This window comes from Gobio gobio (assembly GCF_949357685.1).
Source record: "Gobio gobio genome assembly, chromosome: 22".
In the NCBI taxonomy this organism is placed as follows: Eukaryota; Metazoa; Chordata; class Actinopteri; order Cypriniformes; family Gobionidae; genus Gobio; species Gobio gobio.
The window spans coordinates 14183171-14202725 of record NC_137118.1 but is presented as its reverse complement, the minus strand read 5'-3'; the positions used below and the strand labels follow the sequence as shown (position 1 = coordinate 14202725).

At 36.0% G+C, this 19555-nt stretch overlaps 2 protein-coding genes across 6 annotated transcripts in view; both read right to left on the bottom strand.

Moving 5' to 3' along the window:
• Nucleotides 1–536: 536 nt before the first annotated feature.
• On the bottom strand, nt 537–9908 carry plpp5 (phospholipid phosphatase 5). Of its 3 annotated transcripts, none has more exons than XM_079804921.1 (8): nt 9687–9908; nt 8438–8556; nt 8080–8188; nt 7884–7974; nt 4681–4744; nt 4264–4388; nt 2391–2561; nt 537–2306 (listed from the first exon to the last, which is right to left on the bottom strand). In XM_079804921.1, exons 2-8 carry the CDS (start codon nt 8506–8508, stop codon nt 2137–2139), a joined length of 801 nt encoding a protein of 266 aa, XP_079661047.1. In that variant the 5' UTR covers nt 8509–8556; nt 9687–9908; the 3' UTR covers nt 537–2136. The 3 variants fall into 3 exon arrangements, with proteins under 3 accessions (XP_079661047.1, XP_079661046.1, XP_079661045.1); XM_079804920.1 differs by having other exon boundaries at nt 1266–2306; nt 9618–9896; XM_079804919.1 differs by having other exon boundaries at nt 1266–2306; nt 9622–9887.
• Nucleotides 9909–11241: 1333 nt separating this feature from the next.
• nsd3 (nuclear receptor binding SET domain protein 3) overlaps nt 11242–19555 on the bottom strand; it is a 37370-nt gene continuing 29056 nt past the window's right edge. For all 3 annotated transcript variants that reach the window (XM_079804808.1, XM_079804809.1, XM_079804810.1), the window contains 5 exons: nt 17390–17506; nt 17162–17303; nt 16977–17083; nt 16581–16785; nt 11242–14465 (listed from right to left, as the gene is read on the bottom strand). In XM_079804808.1, coding sequence (XP_079660934.1) covers nt 14182–14465; nt 16581–16785; nt 16977–17083; nt 17162–17303; nt 17390–17506 — 855 coding nt within the window. In that variant the 3' untranslated portion in view covers nt 11242–14181. The remainder of the gene's footprint in view (nt 14466–16580; nt 16786–16976; nt 17084–17161; nt 17304–17389; nt 17507–19555) is intronic.

Sequence of the window (19555 nt, the reverse complement as noted above, 5' to 3'; positions counted from 1 at the left end):
TAAAGGGATAGTTCACTCAAAAAATGCAACTTTTGTCATCACTTACTTACCTCAAGTTGTTCCAAACATATATGAGTTTTTTTACTCTGTTGAACACACAAGAATATATTTTAATGTTGTTAACCAGACAGTTGACGGTAGCTATTGACTTCAATAGTATTTTTTTTTCCTACTATGGAAGTCGATAGCTAGCTACCATCAACAGTTTGATTACCAACATTAAAATATCTTATTTTGTGTTCAACAGAAGAAGAAAGAAAAAACTCATATAGGTTTGGAACAACTTGAGGGTGAGTAGGTGATGACAAAAGTTTCATTTTTTTGAGTGAACTATCCCTTTAAATGTTCTTGTCAGTCAGTTTTTTGTTAAATTTAAAGAAACTTTATTTTTATTTCATTCACCAATGTGGTTAATGTTTTTGGGTGAACTATCCCTTTAAGTTTGGACACGGATTACTCTTTGTTTATATATATTCTATTCATTTTCTATTCAGGTTTGCAATTTGACTGCTAAGAAAATGACTGAATACAGCTTAAAATCATTTGTCATTTTGCAATGCTATATTTATTTTTTTATTAAATCTACACCAGAATGTTACAAATATAACCTAAATAAAGGTTGGAACCAAAGGTTGTTTTGTAGGTACTGATAAACTTAAATAATTTCTAATAAATTAAATATTTGATCATTTTGATAGATCTGTGAACAGGGTTAGAAGGATGTTGAGTTTGACAAATGGAGTCATGACTACACTGTATAAAACTTGAGAAATTAAAATAACCAAAATCTGTCTTGCATGTTTTAGCTAGTTCCCAAATGATGCTTTTCTCGGATGCTGCATTTTTGTACTCGAGAAAATTGTGTAACATGGTCGCATGCAAATTGTGAAATGTTCTTGGTATAAAATTAGCTTGTTAAAAATAGTTTTACTAAAATGTCAAAAATCTGACTCTTGTCAAAAAGCATGACCTCTGGCTTTTGCTTGTGTAATTTCATGTCTTCGTTCTCAGATATGACCTGGGCCGCAGATGATGGGACTGCCTCGTAGTGAAGGTAATAGTTTATCAAACATATCTATCTATCATTCTCAGCACATAAACCAAAACAAAACATTACAGACTCACTTCCAGGAAACTCCCAGGATGATGTCCCATACTGTACCAGATAACAGATAATACAGAGCAAAGGTCTCCTCACAGCAAGTAATCTTCTACAGTGTTGACAGACACTGAAATGTCGAATGATCTGCTCAAATTCCAGCCGATACATTAGAAATCCTCACAAACTTTATTGACAAAGATATCAGGGGATTTCCTGTATGCATACAGTCTCTACTGGAGATCTCTAGAAATATGCCAAGTTGTAAAATTGACCTAGAAGCCGTTTTAACATACATTAAAGGGATAGTTCACCCAAAAATGAAAATTACCCCATGATTTACTCACCCTCAAGCCATCCTAGGTGTATATGACATTCTTCTTTCAAACGAATACAATTGGAGTTTGTGTCCCGGCTAATCCAAGCATTATAATGGCAGCCCAAAATTTGAAGCCCGAAAAATGCATCCATCCATTATAGAAGTTGAAAGCTAGATATTTTACTTTATAGTTTTAAATATGGATATTTTTCTTAGACAAACCTATCGATTCGCTTCAGAAGGCCTTTATTAACCCCCGGAGCCGTGTGGATTACTTTTATAATTGAAGTGGATGCACTTTTTTGGGCTGTCATTCACTGTCATTATGCTTGGATTAGCCAGGACATTTATCAATATAACTCTGAAGAAGAATGTCATATACACCAAGGATGGCTTGAGGGTGAGTAAATCACGGGGTAATTTGGATTTTTGGATGAACTATCCCTTCAAGTTCTTTCACCAGGATAGTTCACATATATAAACCTCAAAGAGCTTGATAAGTTACAAATTTAGACATTTTCAAAAAGACAGCTCTACAATACCAAAACTTTCATTGTGAATGTCTAAAACAGTATACGAAGGCAAAAAACGAGAGTACTCGTTGGGTGACAGGCGACAAACATACAAAAACATACACATAATCGCAGCAACTGGCTTGGTAAACATTCACACAGTATACGTTTGTTGGTCGGGTTAAGGTGTGGCAGAATGTGAGTTCCTACAAAGGTAAGAGGTAGCCTGGGATGGCCGGCTTGCGTTCCTGTGCAGGAGCTACTGCCTCTCTCATTCGGAGGGGTCTGTGGCAGTTTGAGTCGTTGAGAGCTGGGTAATGCTGTCGGTAACATAAGTACGAGAAGGCCATACCGAGGAGAGATCCCACCAACACATCTGGGAGAGAACGGGAGACCATGTCATTGTCTTGAATCCATACATGTCACTAGAGCAGTGATAATGATGGCATGGAATTCTCACCTTGCCAGTGATGCTTGTAGTCACATGTTCGGGAGAGGGCGATCATGATGGCTATAAGAAGAGGGGTGAGGAAGGCACACAACCTCCAGGCTTTACCTTGGCCTGCTGGGCTAAAACAGTGCAGCTTCCCAGCCACGTACAGGGCAGTGAAGCCCAGACCAGCAAATGCAACTATGACAAAAAAAAGATAAAAGTTGTTACATTCGCAGGTAACTGAATGTTCCGACATTATTAAGTCATATTTTATCATTTTGAGTTACACACATACACATATAAAGATCAGTAAGAGTTTTTAATAATCTTTAATAAAGCAAGGAATGTGTAAATTTATCAAAAGTTTTGACAAACTATTTATATTTCAAATAAATGCTGTTCCTTTAACCTTTGTTCATCAAATAATTTACACTTTGCCATCCCAGAAACGAATTACATTCTAAAATATATTAAAATACAAAACTGCTATTTTAGGGGCCGTTCACACAACACCGGAAGGAAAAACTGAAATCTGTTCATGCGTTTTAGCTGTTAATTTATACGACAACGGCGTTTTGGGCGCTTGAAAAACTGAAACTTTTGAAAACCGGTCTCTGTGTAAACAACAAAAATTTGTGAAAATGGTGACATCATGTGCTTGTGTATTACGTGTTTAGACCACATCCACACGAAGCCAGAGCATTCTCTAGCCAATATAAAAAAATTCATTAAATACGGCATCATCTCAAGAAATATCTGGGTACACACAAAACCACTGAAACCGACTCAAAACGATGTATACATGCCAGACCAGTATGTGGCTACACTAGATGCACTAAAAACAGAGAAGAAAAGTTGGAGCATGAGTTGAGTTGTGGGGTGATGACATCATCGTTTCACAAAATATACGGATTGGCTGTACACACGAAAACTCTGGGACACGGTAGTAAAAATATAACCGTTTCAGGCTCCCAAAGCGCTGGATCCGTCTGGACGAAACGCAGATAGGACACAACATTTTACGTATAGAGCTAAACGCGTTTCAGTGTGTATGGGGCCTTAGTCTATAGGCGTGTAGTGTTTCTTTACAAAGTGACATCGCCACCTACTGGCCTGGCATGGATAATACAGCATTTTAGGGAAATTTCGCAGATCCATGTGAACTGGGATCGTTTTGACTGTACTCGGAAAATGTAAAGGAAAATCTGTTGTTGTCGTGTAAATGTACTCTTAAATTGTATTTTTTAAAGCCTAATAAATGTTGAAATTGGCATCTTTCATTTATACTATAACGCCATTCTGTTTCATAGAGACATTAGTATCAGTGACACTGGCCTTCATTCATAAAAAGATGCCATTACAACACATATTTAAAATATGCGGTCTTTAAATTGTTTCTACATTCATTTGGAGAGTAACTGAAATTATTACTATTACATATTAAAACTCCCAAAATATTAAAAACTTACGATTAATCGCGATTAATTACAGAAAACAATGCGATTAATTAGTCCCCCCCCCCCCGATTCCCAGCACTAATTAAAATTAGTATTATTATATTATTATTATTAATTTATTTTACTTAAATGTATATAGATTTGCCAGTGTATTAAGTGTAAAACAACTTTAAAGTCAACATGAAATCAAAATTGTCCCTACTGACTTCTATAATAAAATAAAAAAAATACACATTGTCCTGGTTTTATTATGCGTGATTCAGTGATGCCCTTTACTCTAAATAAAACAAATGTTGCTCATTGGAATCTTTTATGAAATGTACCAGAATCCCCTCTGAAGCAATCTACCAATGAAGCAATCAACAGAAATAAAATGGGTCGTGAACAGTGTTTCAAGTTGACTTTAAAAAACACCACTAAATAAACACTGCAGCTGCTCTTACAGGAAGAATGTCCGCTTGGAAAGCTCTTCCTGCCTTCCATTACTATATCCGGGTCACCGCTACAGCGAAGCTCTGGGTTCATTTGGCCATCCGGGAAACAGCGGTAGAAGAAATCAGGTCGGGGCCTGGTATGGAGGGAGAAAGGAAGTTTAATTAGGCCTGTGTCCTCTCTACTAGTCTTCAAAACAAATGCTTCATTTGTCAATGCTGAAAGTCAATGAGAGATCTTAATGTAATGTAAAAAATAAACAGCACATCTATCTGAAATTATTTACGAAACAAAGTCTTTATGTTAAATGGTTTGAGATTAATTCATTTTGAAAATTGTACAGTCCTGCAGGAATGTGGGATATTAGGGTAATATTGCATCTAGTGCAAAGTTAACATTGTGATAAGATTGGTCACTCACTCACTCACCTTCCCACAGCTAGCTTGACTGCATTAGTGAAAACTCCATTTAACACCAGGGTCAAAGTCACAGCTGTGTCATACAAAAGACATACAGAGACTTCCGTTAGCCGGCAATAACACAAAAGATTATGAGATCATCATTTGATACTTTTATCTCTTTCCAAAGACTATAAATAAACATTACTGGGAGGCATACAACTATTCTATAATAGAAGTATATTTTATATCCTCCTGGGACCCATGAATATACTTTTGTCCACTGTAGTGGACATTATATTTTAGACATCATACATGTCACGTGTCACAGTCAGGATGTCCTGTAAAGAGCACATTTGGGGCTTTGCAGAGATACCAAATGTTTGGAGGTTTCACCAGGACAACAACTTCTTCTTGGTCTTTAAAAACAGCTGACATTAATGTTTAGCACTCCTATGGAAAATAAAGTTTTTTAATTATAATTTAAATTGGATTCATTTTCAAATTGTTTGTTATAAATCAACATCTCAGGAAAATTTCATGGGGTTTCTAATCAAAATATGACTTTCTGTTACAAAACAGGGCATTGATTTCATAAATGTCCACTGTAGTGGACGCAAGGATTTTGGAGACATAAGTGAATAGGGAAAGATATTACATATCAATATTCCTATGAAATATTAGATATTATTATGAAAATGTTGCCAATTATTACTCCCATTATTACACTTCTTTTTTCACTACATGTTGCACCAAGAACACATTAATATGTAAATTAGATGCAGTGTACAGATACATTGTAGTGAATGGGAAAATCCAAGTATGGCCAGTTTACCCACATATTTCATAAAGTAAAATGGTATATCAATGCATTTCGTTATAGCTTTCATAACATAGTCCAGAATCATCTTTAAACAAAGTTTGTTTAAAAAAAATTCTGAAACCTAAAAATTGATTGGCGAATTAAAAATAAATCCCATTGTTTTTGCCTATACATGCAATTTCATGTCATTTTATTTTACCAAAGAGTCCTCAGGCCTGTACCATGATGGTAGTTTAACAAACTCAGGGTTACAGGATTAGTTGAGTTGACAAAACCAAACCAATCTATTCAGGCTTTGTTGGTCCCATGATACTGATCATCCGCTTTCTCTGTCAACTCAGGCTTTGATCCTGAGTTTAGGAGTTTAGCTGTGACATCAGCAGTGAACAGCCAATCACATGCTGTGGATCAAGGAAACTGAGATTCACTTCTCGCGAGAAGCAGTGAGATTCATTTCTCTCTTCTGCAGAATAATGACATGATTGAAAAATACTAAGAATTTAAACTAATTTACACAGGAAGAAGAAAAGAGCTGTCTATAAAAGAGGACCACTTAAAGAAAAATCTTACTACGTCAATGCAAGTAAAAGTTATTAAGTTAGTTTAGTTGATATATTGAGAGAATTGAACATTTCAGCTCACATGTAGTAATTTTTATAGTTTTATTTATTGATTTTAAAGCTTATTGGTATGATCTTTATATAGGCTATTTATATTAATTTTAACCAAGTGCCTATTAATGATTGATTCACTAAAATTATACATGTGTAATTGATTAAGGGTATAATAATTACATAAATGATAAATAAACCAACATTTTTATTATTATAAATAAGCATTGTTAAAAGTCAGACGCTTTAGTCTTTAAAAAACATTTGCTATGTAGTGACCTTTAATTTAGAGTAGAAAAAGGGGGACTGACTTTATTGGATCAGAGGTGTGTCACTTTGCTCACAGGTGATTGGTCCAATTTCAGTTTGAGATCTCTTATCCAGAACATAATCTGCCCTGGAGCAGGTTAGCCGTGGAGCGTAAGTTACTATGGAGATGAACACGGCTAAAAGCCAAACCTCTTTAATGGTACCAAAAACCCAGGATTGGCACAAACTAAGCTTAAACATATCTGGTTAGTCAGCTAAACCGGCTTCATGGTATAGGCCACTGGTGTCAACTACAGAGGACATATCATAACATATGAATAAAATATAATTTTTCAAAAATGTTCCCCCCCCCCCCCCCCCATTTGTTTCTTATGCTCTAAACAATGTAATGACATGAAAAAAATACTAAATTCAAAACACTTTTTTTTTCTGGTTCCCAGGAGGATATGAACTGAACAACAATGTCCTACACACGCACACATATATATTAGTGCTGTCAAATCGATTAATCACCTCCAAAATAAATCTTTGTGTTTCCATAATATATGTGTTTGTGTACTGTGTATAATTATTATGCATATTTGAATACACACACATACATGTATATATTTAAGAAATATTTGCATGCATGCATATATGCATATATATATATATATATATATATATATGCATGCAAATATTTCTTAAATATATACATGCATGAGTGTGTACATAGTTAGTGTAAAAATACAAAAATAGAATCATATTTGGCCTCTCTTTTTTACGTAATGTTTATTTAACCAAGAGAATTAAGTGTAACAGGGACATTCACATTTGATGTGTATACATTTCTTTTTCTTTTTTTTTTGCCTCATTTTAAAACACCACTGCACACCACTGAGTGATATATTATGTGACCCTGGACCACAAAACCAGTCATAAATAAGCTTTCCATTGATGTGTGGTTTGTTAGGATGGGACAATATTTGGCCGAGATACAACTATTTGAAAAGCTGGAATCTGAGGGTGCAAAAAAAAATCTAAATATTGAGAAAATCGCCTTTAAAGTTATCCACATGAAGCCCTTAGCAATGCATATTACAACTAATAATACATTTTTGATGTATTTACAGTAGGAAATTAGAAAATATCTTCATGGAACATGATCTTTACTTAATATCCTAATGATTTTTGGCATAAAAGAAAAATCAATCATTTTGACCAACACAATGTATTGTTGGCTATTGCCACAAATATACCCTTGCGACTGGTTTTGTGGTCCAGGGTCACATATATATCACGGCTCTGATGAATACTTGATTCTGATTGCTCAATTGTGCCATCCAGAGGTATGCTATTCCCTGATAAAAACTGATAACACAGGCTCATCCCGATTACTTATTTTTTTCTTCCTTGCATCATTTGGCAAGCGTTACAGTGTAAAAAAAAAAATTTCTTTTTAGTTATACTATGTAAAATTACTACATTTTATTTTAATCATGATTAATTATACATTTAATACATGTAAATGCACACACTTAAGTCCTTACCCAAAGATGCCTCTTTCGCATCATCCTTTCCACCTCGTTTCAAGAAGGTAAATAAAGAAATAACCACCAATGGGGTGAAGAGGGCGATAGACTGTTTAAATCAGAGAAAAAAAGGTAATGATATCCCTTTAATCAAACACCTGCATGGCATATTCAAATGCAGTTTCATGGCTGAATATGAGTGGTGAGCACTTACAAACATAAGGCGGGTAGGAACACGGTCCTTTTTGACGGGATGGAACTTATAGAGCCAAAGTTCCTCAGGCTGGATCTCACGGCCGAAGGGAGGAAGCTCTTCAGTCATGCTACAAGAACATAATAACAGCCTGAGAGAACAATCCTCATCTCCACAAAACAAACAAACAGAGGCACAGCTCAGGAGACTGAAAGATCTTCCCACACAGCTGTGAGAGAACCTGTCGCTCGCTTTATTGGGTGGCTCTCCAAACAGAACATAAACTGGTATAACAGGTTATGAATAAAGAATTTACCGGTTAGATTCGTCATACCCACAGAAGTACAAGGGTTAGGGTTAGTAATACAAGTGTACTTACAGAAAAACCCCTAAAAGCAGCAGCCGTACAATAACTTCAGCAATGAAGCCATTATCAAAACTCATCCTCATCTTTGGTCCTGGTTTGTCATTGAATATGGAGACACCTTCCCCTAAAACCTGGAAGAAAGTGGAAGATGATTTTGTATTGAACTGAAACCGTGATTTGAAATGTCCTGAATTGAATATCTGACAATCCAAGCAGGAACTTCCAATATAAACTTCATCAACAAACCTTTCACCAGCACGAAATAAGATATGATGGGGAACGTGACACTTCAGCTGGTTAGTTTTATAAACCCAACATCATTAGAAAATAAAGCACTAGTGTTATTCAAGAGGGGAGTTATATTACGTTCACTACCCTGAACCCTGTTAGTAAAATTAAACAGTTTAAGGTGGTTTCTGGATTCTAACTGGTCAGTGATGGTCATTACAAGCTGGTTGACCAGTTACCATGTTCCAAAAATCAACCAGAAGTATGACCATATAGCTGCTGGTTTGTTGCTGATCACCAACTAATGGCCACCTTGGATCAGCTAGAAACCATCTACCATGTTTCAAAATCCAGTTTAACCACCTTAAAATGATACATACAGCTGGTAGCTGCTTTGTTGGTGGTCCAAGATATCACAATTTAAGCCAGCATAAACAAGATGCCAGGTTTGTGGCTTGTCTACAGCTTAGACCAACTAGAAACCAGCTATCATGATTCGATTTAGCAGTTTTTCCTACAGTTCTAATCTGGTTAAAACATCCAGTTTAAGGTGGTATCTGAATTCGAACTGGTCTATAATAGTCATTACAAGCTGTTTGACCAGTTAGGTCTACACCAAAAACCAATCTGAATAACAAATCTGGTTTGTTGCTGATCACCACCTTAGATGGACTAGAAACCATCTACCATGTTCCCAAAACCAGTTTAACTACCTGAAGATGGAATATGAACAGCTGGTAGCTGGTTTATTAATGATCCAAGATGGCTTATACCACAGTTTTAAAGTAGTCTAAAATGATACAGTTTAGAACAACTAGAAACCAGCTACCATATTTCAAGACACAGCAAGATTTAGCTCAGTTTTTCCAGCAACGGAAGTAAGGATCGACATTTCCAAGTGAAACCAGAGCATCACTAGAGAGTCGCCACCAGTCGCGCGGCATATCTTATGATATTTGCTTACGAACATTTCCGCAAACACGACATCGCGCATCCTCCGTCTTTTGTCTGCATCGCGGAGTTGAATACAGACCTTCGGATTCTTTCCTTTTCTGTTTAAACCGTCGCCTTATCGTCGGCTGTTGAGAGCAGCCACCGGAGCAGAATTTTGCGCTGTCGGTCATATATATTTGTCATGTCCAGCTGCAGCTGACCGCGGTACAGATCAGCGATGAAGAGGTCCGACCGACAAGGCAGTGCACAGCCACTCTGACATTACACGTCAGTGCTTTCTGCCATGTCCGAATCGCGAAGGAGCCGTTTGATTGAACAGGTTCTTTTTACAGATTCGATCCGCAGAGCCTTTGTGAATCACATGAGAGTTTTTTTAATCAACTCTTGCCCTATATCTAATCTTTTTCTCTCCTTTTTTTAATTTCCAAAAATATACATGTAACATTTCAGAAGATACAAATGTTTTAAAATAATTCCATAACATCATAAAACAGGTTGCCTATTGTGTTAAGGATAACATTCATATCAAAGATACTCACATATTAAAGAGAAAGAAAAAGGGAAGGAAAAACGGTACACGTGTGTACTCAAAAAAATAAAGAAGAGGAATTTAATTGTTTGTAAATGTCCATAGTTCTTACTGCCTTGCGGTTTGAAAGTCCTTGCAAGGTTTCAAAATAAATCTTCATGTCAGCCTTGAAATGGGTGATATTGGGAATCTTTTCAGACCATTTACATTTGTGTATGTAGAGATTTAACATAAAAACATGTCTCTTTTCTTTTTCGTCATAAAAAATAGCATCTCTATGTTAATTTTAATTGCACTCAACATATTAAATACATATTCCACATCAATCCAGAAGAATTTAACATACATAAAAAAAGATGCAAAATAGTTTTAGTATCCATTTTACAAAATACACAAGATTCAGAAAGATAATTTTATATATTTTTAGAAACTTTTTTGATTTGTTGGATAAACTATATGTATAATTTTAAAGTATATTTCGTTAACTTTATTTTTAACACAGTATTTGTTATAAGTAAATCACATGGCAGTAAATGTAGATTGTGAATGGCTGATGACTTTGGCATTAGTTTTTAAAATACATTTTCACTTTGAAATTAATCAGATAATCCCAAGAATATTCCTAATGCAAAATTACACTTTCATCATGTCTCTTTACTCACTTAAAACCAGCTGTCATCAGACCATATACATCTGAATAGGCTACTATATACTCTTGAAATGTATAAACTTTTTAATACATTTATGAAAACATTTCAAATCATGCAAAATCAAAGTCAGCCTTCTCCTACGAACTCAACGATGTTACATTGACTTTAATGGGATTTGTGTGTTAAGTAAATGAACGAAAAAATGAGTGATAGTGGATGCATATAGCTAAATGTACTTTTGTGAACACGTCACGATGCGATGATTCAAATGTATCAGTGAATCACGAGCGGTCCGAGCGAATCGATTCGCATGAATCTGACAGCGCCCTCTATAGACGCTCACGCGCATTTAAAAAGGCCCAACCCTCGACAATTTTTGCACATGCAAATGTGTGGATGTGTGACGACATTCGACAAACTCATTCAAATGTGGATTCAGAGAAACACTTGAACATTCATTACAGTTTATTGAAGTCAAACCAGGCAAGTCTGAAAACGTTTAAATCTGTGGAATGTCACTTAAAGTACTCTCAGAATAAATTATGAATTCTGAAGAAATACATCTCAAAAGTTGGTCAAATAAAATACAAGAAAAGAAATGTACAAAATGTTTCTACGTTCACAAACATTCAGAAGCAATATTACAAGCATTCTTATGACACTACAATATAATGACAATGGAGTTGTTTTTTTCCTTTTTTTTCCGCTTTCGACTATGTACAATTGATCAAGCATCATTCTCTTACACAATGCAATGACATGGGCTACGTCACATAGCCAAAGAAATCTCTATCCATGAGTAGCACATCATTAGAAAACTTGGAGAGGACATACATTCTACCCAAGCCATATCATTTAGGATAAGTTTTATTCAGTTGGAGTGTGTAATGTGATTCAATGCGCGTGGTGAAAAATATTACAGGAACATTAAACTTTACACAAACTCTGTAACTCAGTAGCAAGAATTAGTAAACAGTCTATTTAAAAGGAATGTGAAATCAGTACACAGAAATCAAAGTGTACGCTGGTAGGACACCAGCTTTAGTAAATTTAGCTAAGCAACACAAAGAACATGCTCGGATAGCACAAAATGATAATGACACCTTCAAATACACAAAGAAAATGCACACAAAGTACAGTGCACTGACACCAAACACTGGAATCAATGGAGGTAATACACTTTTAACATTTGATGCGGCAAATATATAGCAACAAATCAGTTACAGTCAGATCAGTTATTGAACCACTGCATAAACAAAATTAAACGAGGGTTCAAACAAACCGTGCCGAAATATCACTGGCAAATTCTAGTGATCATCCGTATCCGATTAAACATGTAAAAAAAAAGAAAGAAAAAAAGGGGGTAAAAATAGTACCAATGACCAGGCATTGCATCCTGCCAACTGCATTTTCTTGATATTTTCAGCCATAAACATAAGGGCAAATATTGGTATTTTTAGGAACAAAAGTGCCTATGAATTCTAAAAATAAACATAAGCTATATAAAAATAAATGTAAACTATAAAAATATCACGTATCAGAACATAAACAAGCAAAAGAGACTCAAAATGCCTTCCATGTTTCAAAGATGCAGATGCAAGTAAGAGCATACATTATTTTCATAAACACACAAATCTCAGTTTGGCAGTCAAATCGTCGGAATTCCTTAAATTTGCCGTCGGATGCAAGAATCCAGTACAGATATCCACCAACAACGCTCCATTTCGAGACGAAGAAAAGAATAAATACAGAAATGAACAAAAAGGCAAAATGGACACGATTCAAGTAAAATTAAACTTGCAGCGTTTTCCCTCCTTTCCATAAAGTGACAAACATACTGGGTGGTGCCATCACGTATAATACTTGTCCTGTGGTATATAAAACTGTTCATGTGAAATGACTAACGAGTAAGTATACGAAGCCCATGTGCCGAAGCCGTCGAGATCGAGTCTTCGTCCGTGCAAACTGTGGCACAGCACGAATGCACAGCTACCAGTAACAAGAGAGTAACAGTTCCACTTTACAGCACAGGCATCAAAGCTATTGAGTTAAGTAGATTCACATCAAGTACAAGTCACAGAGAGGAATATGCTACGCTCTGCCCCTCCCACTGCATCCGACAGTTCGGTTTTAGCAAAGAAGCGCGTGTCGTTACAACCGAACGCAATCGAAGAACGATAAACAAAAGAGTGCGGTTAAGGTACGGTTGGATACCTTTGAAATGAGTACAGCGATATACTAGTCGTGAAATACAATCCAAAACCAAAAAAAAAGAACAGTAAGTCTGATTATATTTACACTCGGAAACCAATATAATAAAATAAAAAAGTTGGGAAAGAAAAAAATAAAATCACATTATTTAAAGATTGTACTCACAGTCTCACAACTAGCGCTGCTCGGAAACATATGGGTTCCTCGTATTTGATATTACACACTGGCACCTGGTCAATACTCACAATGGTAAATATCGGTTTAAGACACATGGCAGTGTTGGAGTATATGTGGCTTAACACTACACCACCGTTTGTACACGTTGGAACTGATCTTCTCGGGTGACCGATAGTTATTTCTAACACTTCTAACTCTGAACTTTACTCAATGGACCGAAAGATGATGGCAATACAGTACCGGCCAAGCAATTATGTCATTTTGCTGACAAAAAGGGCACATATACAACAATACGATTAGTGATATCAAATTGACTAATACAGATGAATAATACTGTACATTGTGAATGGATGTAAACATCGACATAAATATATTAATGATTATATATCTTACAAATCACAAACTCACTGGAATGGGGCGGCAGTTGAACAAACCTCGTATGTCTTGTTTTTTTTTTTCTTTTCTTTTTTTTTTCTCAAGATGTTACCACGACAGGCTCATATTCAGACATGTAGTGAAATCCTACTGGCGAGGGGCGACTGGTTGCGCCCGACACATATTACAACAGTCTTTTCTATTTACATGAGGTACATAAATAAAGTTCTTGGTTTAAAGTGTTTATAGAGTGTTTTTAAGTACCATAGATGTGGATACTGACTTTGCCGCTGAAAGGCGTCGTTTTAACCGAGTGGTTTTTTTTGTTGCCGAAACGGAGCATGTCTGAAAAACAGTGAGAATTAGCTGTGAAATTTTGCTTATAAAACCAGATACGAGTCGCTTACATTGTTGTATAAGCCCGTATGAATTTGACATGAGGCCGTAAATTGTGATATGTTTGAAAAAATTCATATCAGCTGCTGTAGATTTGGAATGAATCAAACCAGTTTATCAAGTCCACTTGGTTTAAATGGAAAGTGGACCAGCTAGCTGCATGTATCTATTGTAGTTTGAGAACTTTCATGTACTTTGATGTGGTTTTCAACACTTCCTTGGTGCTTTGGCCGCATTCACTCTCCCCCCTCGTCGTCGTCCTCTTCCTCCTCGTTGCCGTCGTCCCCTTCGTCTCCGGGCTCGAGCAGTTCCTTCTTTACAGCGACCTGGCTAGTGTTAGCCTGAGGCCCTAAGGGTCTCTGGGGGTCGTGGTTCGAGCAGCAGGGCCGGTTGTCCAGGGCAGACACTGCCAGCTGTCCTCTCTCGTGCTCTCGGCAGAAGGAGGCGGGGCAGAAGTGGCAGAAGGAGGAGGCGGAGCGCTGGCACACGCTGCACTGATGCCAGGGGCATTCCCATCGCCCTGAGAAAGACAGAAGAAACGCATCAGTCGTACAACATGAAAGCAGCTCAAGAGAGAGCTTTTGCCACTCTCATACTGGCGATTTCTTTTCTGCTTAACATTAATATCAGCAACATCTCCTTCTGATTGAATTGTCAGTTGGATTATAAACAGGTTATAAAATGCATGTAAGTGTAACTGGGTCAATGACAAATAAGGAAAAATCTCGTTTTGTATTCATGTTGGTTTTGAAAACCGTTTAAGTTGTTCTAGTTGGTTTGGTTCTAGTTTATGTTGATGTCCCTTTGATACCTCTAGACAAGTGGTCTTCGCTATTTTTCCCAGGAGAGACACACTGATAGGCAGTGTTGGGTGTAACGCATTACAAGTAACTTGAGTTACGTAATATTACTTTTTCCATGTAACTAGTAAAGTAACGCATTACTTTTCAAATTTACAACAAAATATCTGAGTTACTTTTTCAAAAAAGTAACGCAAGTTACTTTTCCACATTAATTTGACTGACAGCTCTCCTGCCCCCATGTTGAGAAAAATAAGTGCAGAGGCGGTGTGTGTAAACATGAGGGTTATTGTAGTTCCACACTAAATGTGAGCATTTATATATCTCACTTGCACAACAAAGATTCTGCACTCCTCAAAATGAATAAAATCAGTCAAATGCAAAATCAGAATACTATGCAAACCTCCAATAATTAAATGTTAAATAAAACAACAATTTTTATGCATTTAATCTATCTTTATATTTAATTTACCAATGTCTTGCTGCTGACCTTTGATGATGAAAATTACTAGATTTGTTTTGTTTTTATTGGTAAAACTTTTTTCTCCTGCATCCTATTCTACCATTATCCAGAATGGCAGCACAGCAGAGCGGCGCCCTCTACTGTTCATGTGTGAATTTGCATTTTTACCTCAGCCTGGGGCTTATAATTTAAATTTTGGTATGAAGAGGTCTTTACAAAAATATAATTTTTTGTTATAAACAAAAACAAAAACAAGCCCAGCCCAGGTGAGAAAAAGTAACGCAAGAGTAACGTAACACATTACTTTTCTTAAAAAGTAACCAAGTAACTCAATTAGTTACTTTTTAAGGTAGTAACGCAATATTGTAATGCATTACATTTCAAAGTAACTTTCCCCAACACTGCTGATAGGACAAAATCAATAGGAGAGCCACTTTTACCGCAAAGTTTCAAAAGTTACATCCAGTCATAAATAGCATGTCTGCTTATCAGTCTGTCATCCCTGAACATACAATATGCTATGCAATAAATACAAAAGGTAGATAGATAGTGGGTAGGCATAATATATTTTTAATGTAGGCTAAACTTTCTTTTAGTGCTGTTTTAAACTAGATTATTCACACATTTTTCTGTTTAAAACACGTTTTTAGTATATTTTATAATGTAAAAATTTCACAGTAAAATCACCAAATTAATGTAGAAAAAACAAAGACAGTATATTTTAAATATTTGCTTCAAAGGCATCTTTTTATGAATGAAGGCCAGTCTCACTGATACTAATACTGATGTCTCTATGAAGACCCTCCCCCATTTTAAACATTAATTATAGCCATTCAACATTACAGTGTAATTGAAGGCTTTTTAACATTTATTAGGCTTCAAACTTCATTAGTTAGTGCTGCTGTGACTTTAAGATCTGCTGCTGCCGAACATGACGCGGATCTGGCGCGTTGTCACACGCATCCCAATTCCTCAAAACTCTTAAGTTAATTTAAGACGTTATTTAACTCATTTAAAACGGTTCTTCTGAGGTTCTTCTGAGGATACTTGAAAAAAATTGACATTTGGGCATAATTCTGTGTGTTATAGTTTGTTCAAGAGCGAAAGAACACTGGATTCTGGCACGCTGTCTGTGCTCATGATACTGGCACGTAACCCACACAACTCAACCTAGTTGACAATATGTATCATATGCACGTAAAAAGTCATTTTGCCGTATAAATTGCACGATAAATACAAATTGTGTTATATATATATATATATATATATATATATATATATATATATATATATATACACAATCACCTCAGGAAGCATTACTGTGAAATCCCCACAGCCGACAAGAAGAGCCGGCGTGACGGACAGCACGTACCGTATGGAGGTTTAGTCAGGTTGAGGCAGAGGAGATGGTAGGCCTTCGGACAATCTTTTTTGTCACACATGACCAGCTCTCCTCCCTCTCCACAGCAGTAGCAGAAATACTCATGGGTCTGTTTGCTCTCCGTCTTCAGTTTGCGCTTCTTGGGCTTGAGTTTAGCATTGCGCACCTTCTCTTCCCTCTCCATAACCACTGCACTCTACAGGAAGTGACACAAGGTTTAAGACGGACATGATGGATGGAACCAAGAGAAAGACAAACAACAACCTAGAGTTAAATAAAGCACAGATACACTTCATCTATTGGAAACTCCAGATAATTGTCAACGGTGCAACAGGAAATCGTGGATAAGCACTTCATGTGTTCCTGTCTAAGTCAATTAGGCTTTACCTTGGGCTTGACTCCAAGAAAACCACTGCAGTTCTCGGACCCGCAGTGGCACGATGTCCTCCCATTACCCAGACAGTCCAGGTTGTAATTAAAGGTCAATTCCGTGTCTGAAGAAAATATGATTGTCAATTAGCTTCTAAACAAACGTGGTCACTTTTTCAAAGAAAAAACGTAGTAGTTCTTACCAGCAGCGATATCACACAAGGTGAAGAGTCCTATCCGCACGTCTCCGTTCACAGTCCACTTCTGGGTCTCACAGTTGGGACTGCAGCTGTGATTCATAAAGCGTGACAAATTCCCTTTGGGTCCAGCATCGATCACACGGTCCTGAGAAGCACAGGAGGGTTGACTTTAATATAGCTGAGATGACGTTATAATGTAACATGCACAAAGTGAACATGAAACGGTGGTACCTTTGTGAGGGTCAGCATGTAAAAGTTGGTCACATGGTTCTCATTGGCATGTCTTATTCGTTGCTTGCACTCCTCAGAGTCAATCAGTTCCCCAACATACTCCATGACAAAATCACCCTAAATGCAACCAAATAATGCCCAAAAAAAAATCAGTAAAAAGAGACATCTGATGCACAATAAAGTTCAAACTAATCATCAAGTAGAAAATATTCACAAAAAGTTTCTCACATCGATTATTTTTGACATTCCAAAAAAAAAGTCAGAATACCGGAATTAAGGTTTCTACATACAATTAGATAGATAAGATAGATTAGATAAGATAGATAAGATAGATAAGATAGATAAGATAGATAAGATAGAAACACAATTTATAATAATAAAATGATATTTCAGATTTTGGCTGTGAAGGAAATTCTTTGCATTTTCATGTAGCTTTTTTTAATGCTGAAAAGCAGGCCACCATCTCTAAAAAATAAATATAATGCTAAAATAATTCAATAAAAACAAACAAAAAAAATTACAGTATTCTTAATTTTTTGGAACAACGAATTTCCATGATTTTTTTTATATACTATAGACAATAGACTCAATTGTCTAGAAACAATTTCTGACCTATTAAATAATTTTGAGCAGAGCAAAAAGGTGTTATTTTAATTTTAACTTTTCTTTTGTGGCAATTTTTGCCTTTATTATGATAGGATAGTGTAGTGTGGACTGGAAGCAAGGTGGGGGAGAGTGGGGGGCAGGATCGGGAAAGGGGTTGCCCAAAGCACTATATGTCAGTGCTCTGCCCACGAGGTTATTGGCGACCATTCTAACTGTTATTATTAGATTTAATTTCTTTCCAGGTAATAATTTCAGTCATTCAACTTTAACTTAAGCTAGTTCTCAATGCAAATTTATAAATACTTTTTATTAGGAATGCACCGATATGAAAATTTTGGCCGATACCGATAACCGATAATTCTTAATATTTGAAAGCCGATAACCGATATATTGGCCGATAAATCTAAATACAAATTTTAATAAACTCTGAGAGCCTGATTACAAAAACAAAAGGCTCACCATTAAAAGCCATGTCCCAAACACTTCAACATAAATCAAACCTATACACTACAGTAGCCTATTTGAACCAGTGTGAGATTCCTTACCTTTTCAAATTAATTTTACACTCCTATGGCCAAATTTTTTTTTTTAACACTTTACAATAAGGTTTAATTTTTGTTAGTATTAGTTAACCAACAATGAATGAACAATACTTCAACAGGATTTATTAATTTTAGTTCATGTTAATCTCAACATATTCAGACCCAAAGTTGTGTCTTTTAACATTAGGTATGAGCTGTGAATGGACTGTTACAAAACACAAACATTTTATTACTAAAAGAAACAAAGGTTATTGCTCTCTGTTTGTTCATGATAGTTAATGCATTAATAAAATGAGACCTTATTTGTAAAATGTTACCAAAAATTATATTGTCTAAAAAATAAAAATAATATACCTAAATATAATGCAAACAAGTAATTGAAAAGCATTACTTAGGCTGCATAATAAAGAATCAGAATGCAAGTGCATGAAATAACCTCCGCACAGACGATAAAGAAATGGTTTTAATCAAACCATATTGTTGATGGAAATGATACGAGAACAATAAAAGTGCTAATTATAAAAAAATAATGCTTCTGTGTTTTTGAAAAAAAAAATATGTTTAATATTACAGTAATAGTAAACATCTGTAATATTAGTCTAGTCTATTAGGAATAATGTTGCTGTTTGAGAGCGCGCTGAAGCTGGAGAGAATGAACGAACAACCATAAACTGAAGCGCTTAGAAGTTTAATTAACAACTAAACGCATCATATATGAGAACAATCAGATATTTATACAAAATAAATATAATATTACAACTTATATTAGCACAAAGTCACGCATAGGTGAAGGGTTATAACTCCTGTGGATGCTCTTCCCCTGTTTGAGAGCGTGCTGAAACTTAAGATGATCACCGGTACAGTGAAGCACTGCGGGTTATTGACTTAACGAAACACATCCTATATGACTTTAATCAGATGTTTATACTACAAAAACGTAATATTACGACTTACATATGCTTAAAATGACGCGAATGCACAAGCGAACTTGACTGTGCTGGTCAGAATGCGTTGTTGA

Coding starts and splice junctions, on each gene's coding strand:
- plpp5 (XM_079804919.1), bottom strand. CDS start 9,777: ATGACCGACAGCGCAAAATTCTGCTCCGGTGGCTGCTCTCAACAGCCG. Junction 8,189..8,437: donor CTGCTTTTAGGGGTTTTTCT/GTAAGTACACTT, acceptor ATGTTCTTGTAG/CATGACTGAAGAGCTTCCTC. Junction 2,307..2,390: donor CTACAAGCATCACTGGCAAG/GTGAGAATTCCA, acceptor GTTCTCTCCCAG/ATGTGTTGGTGGGATCTCTC.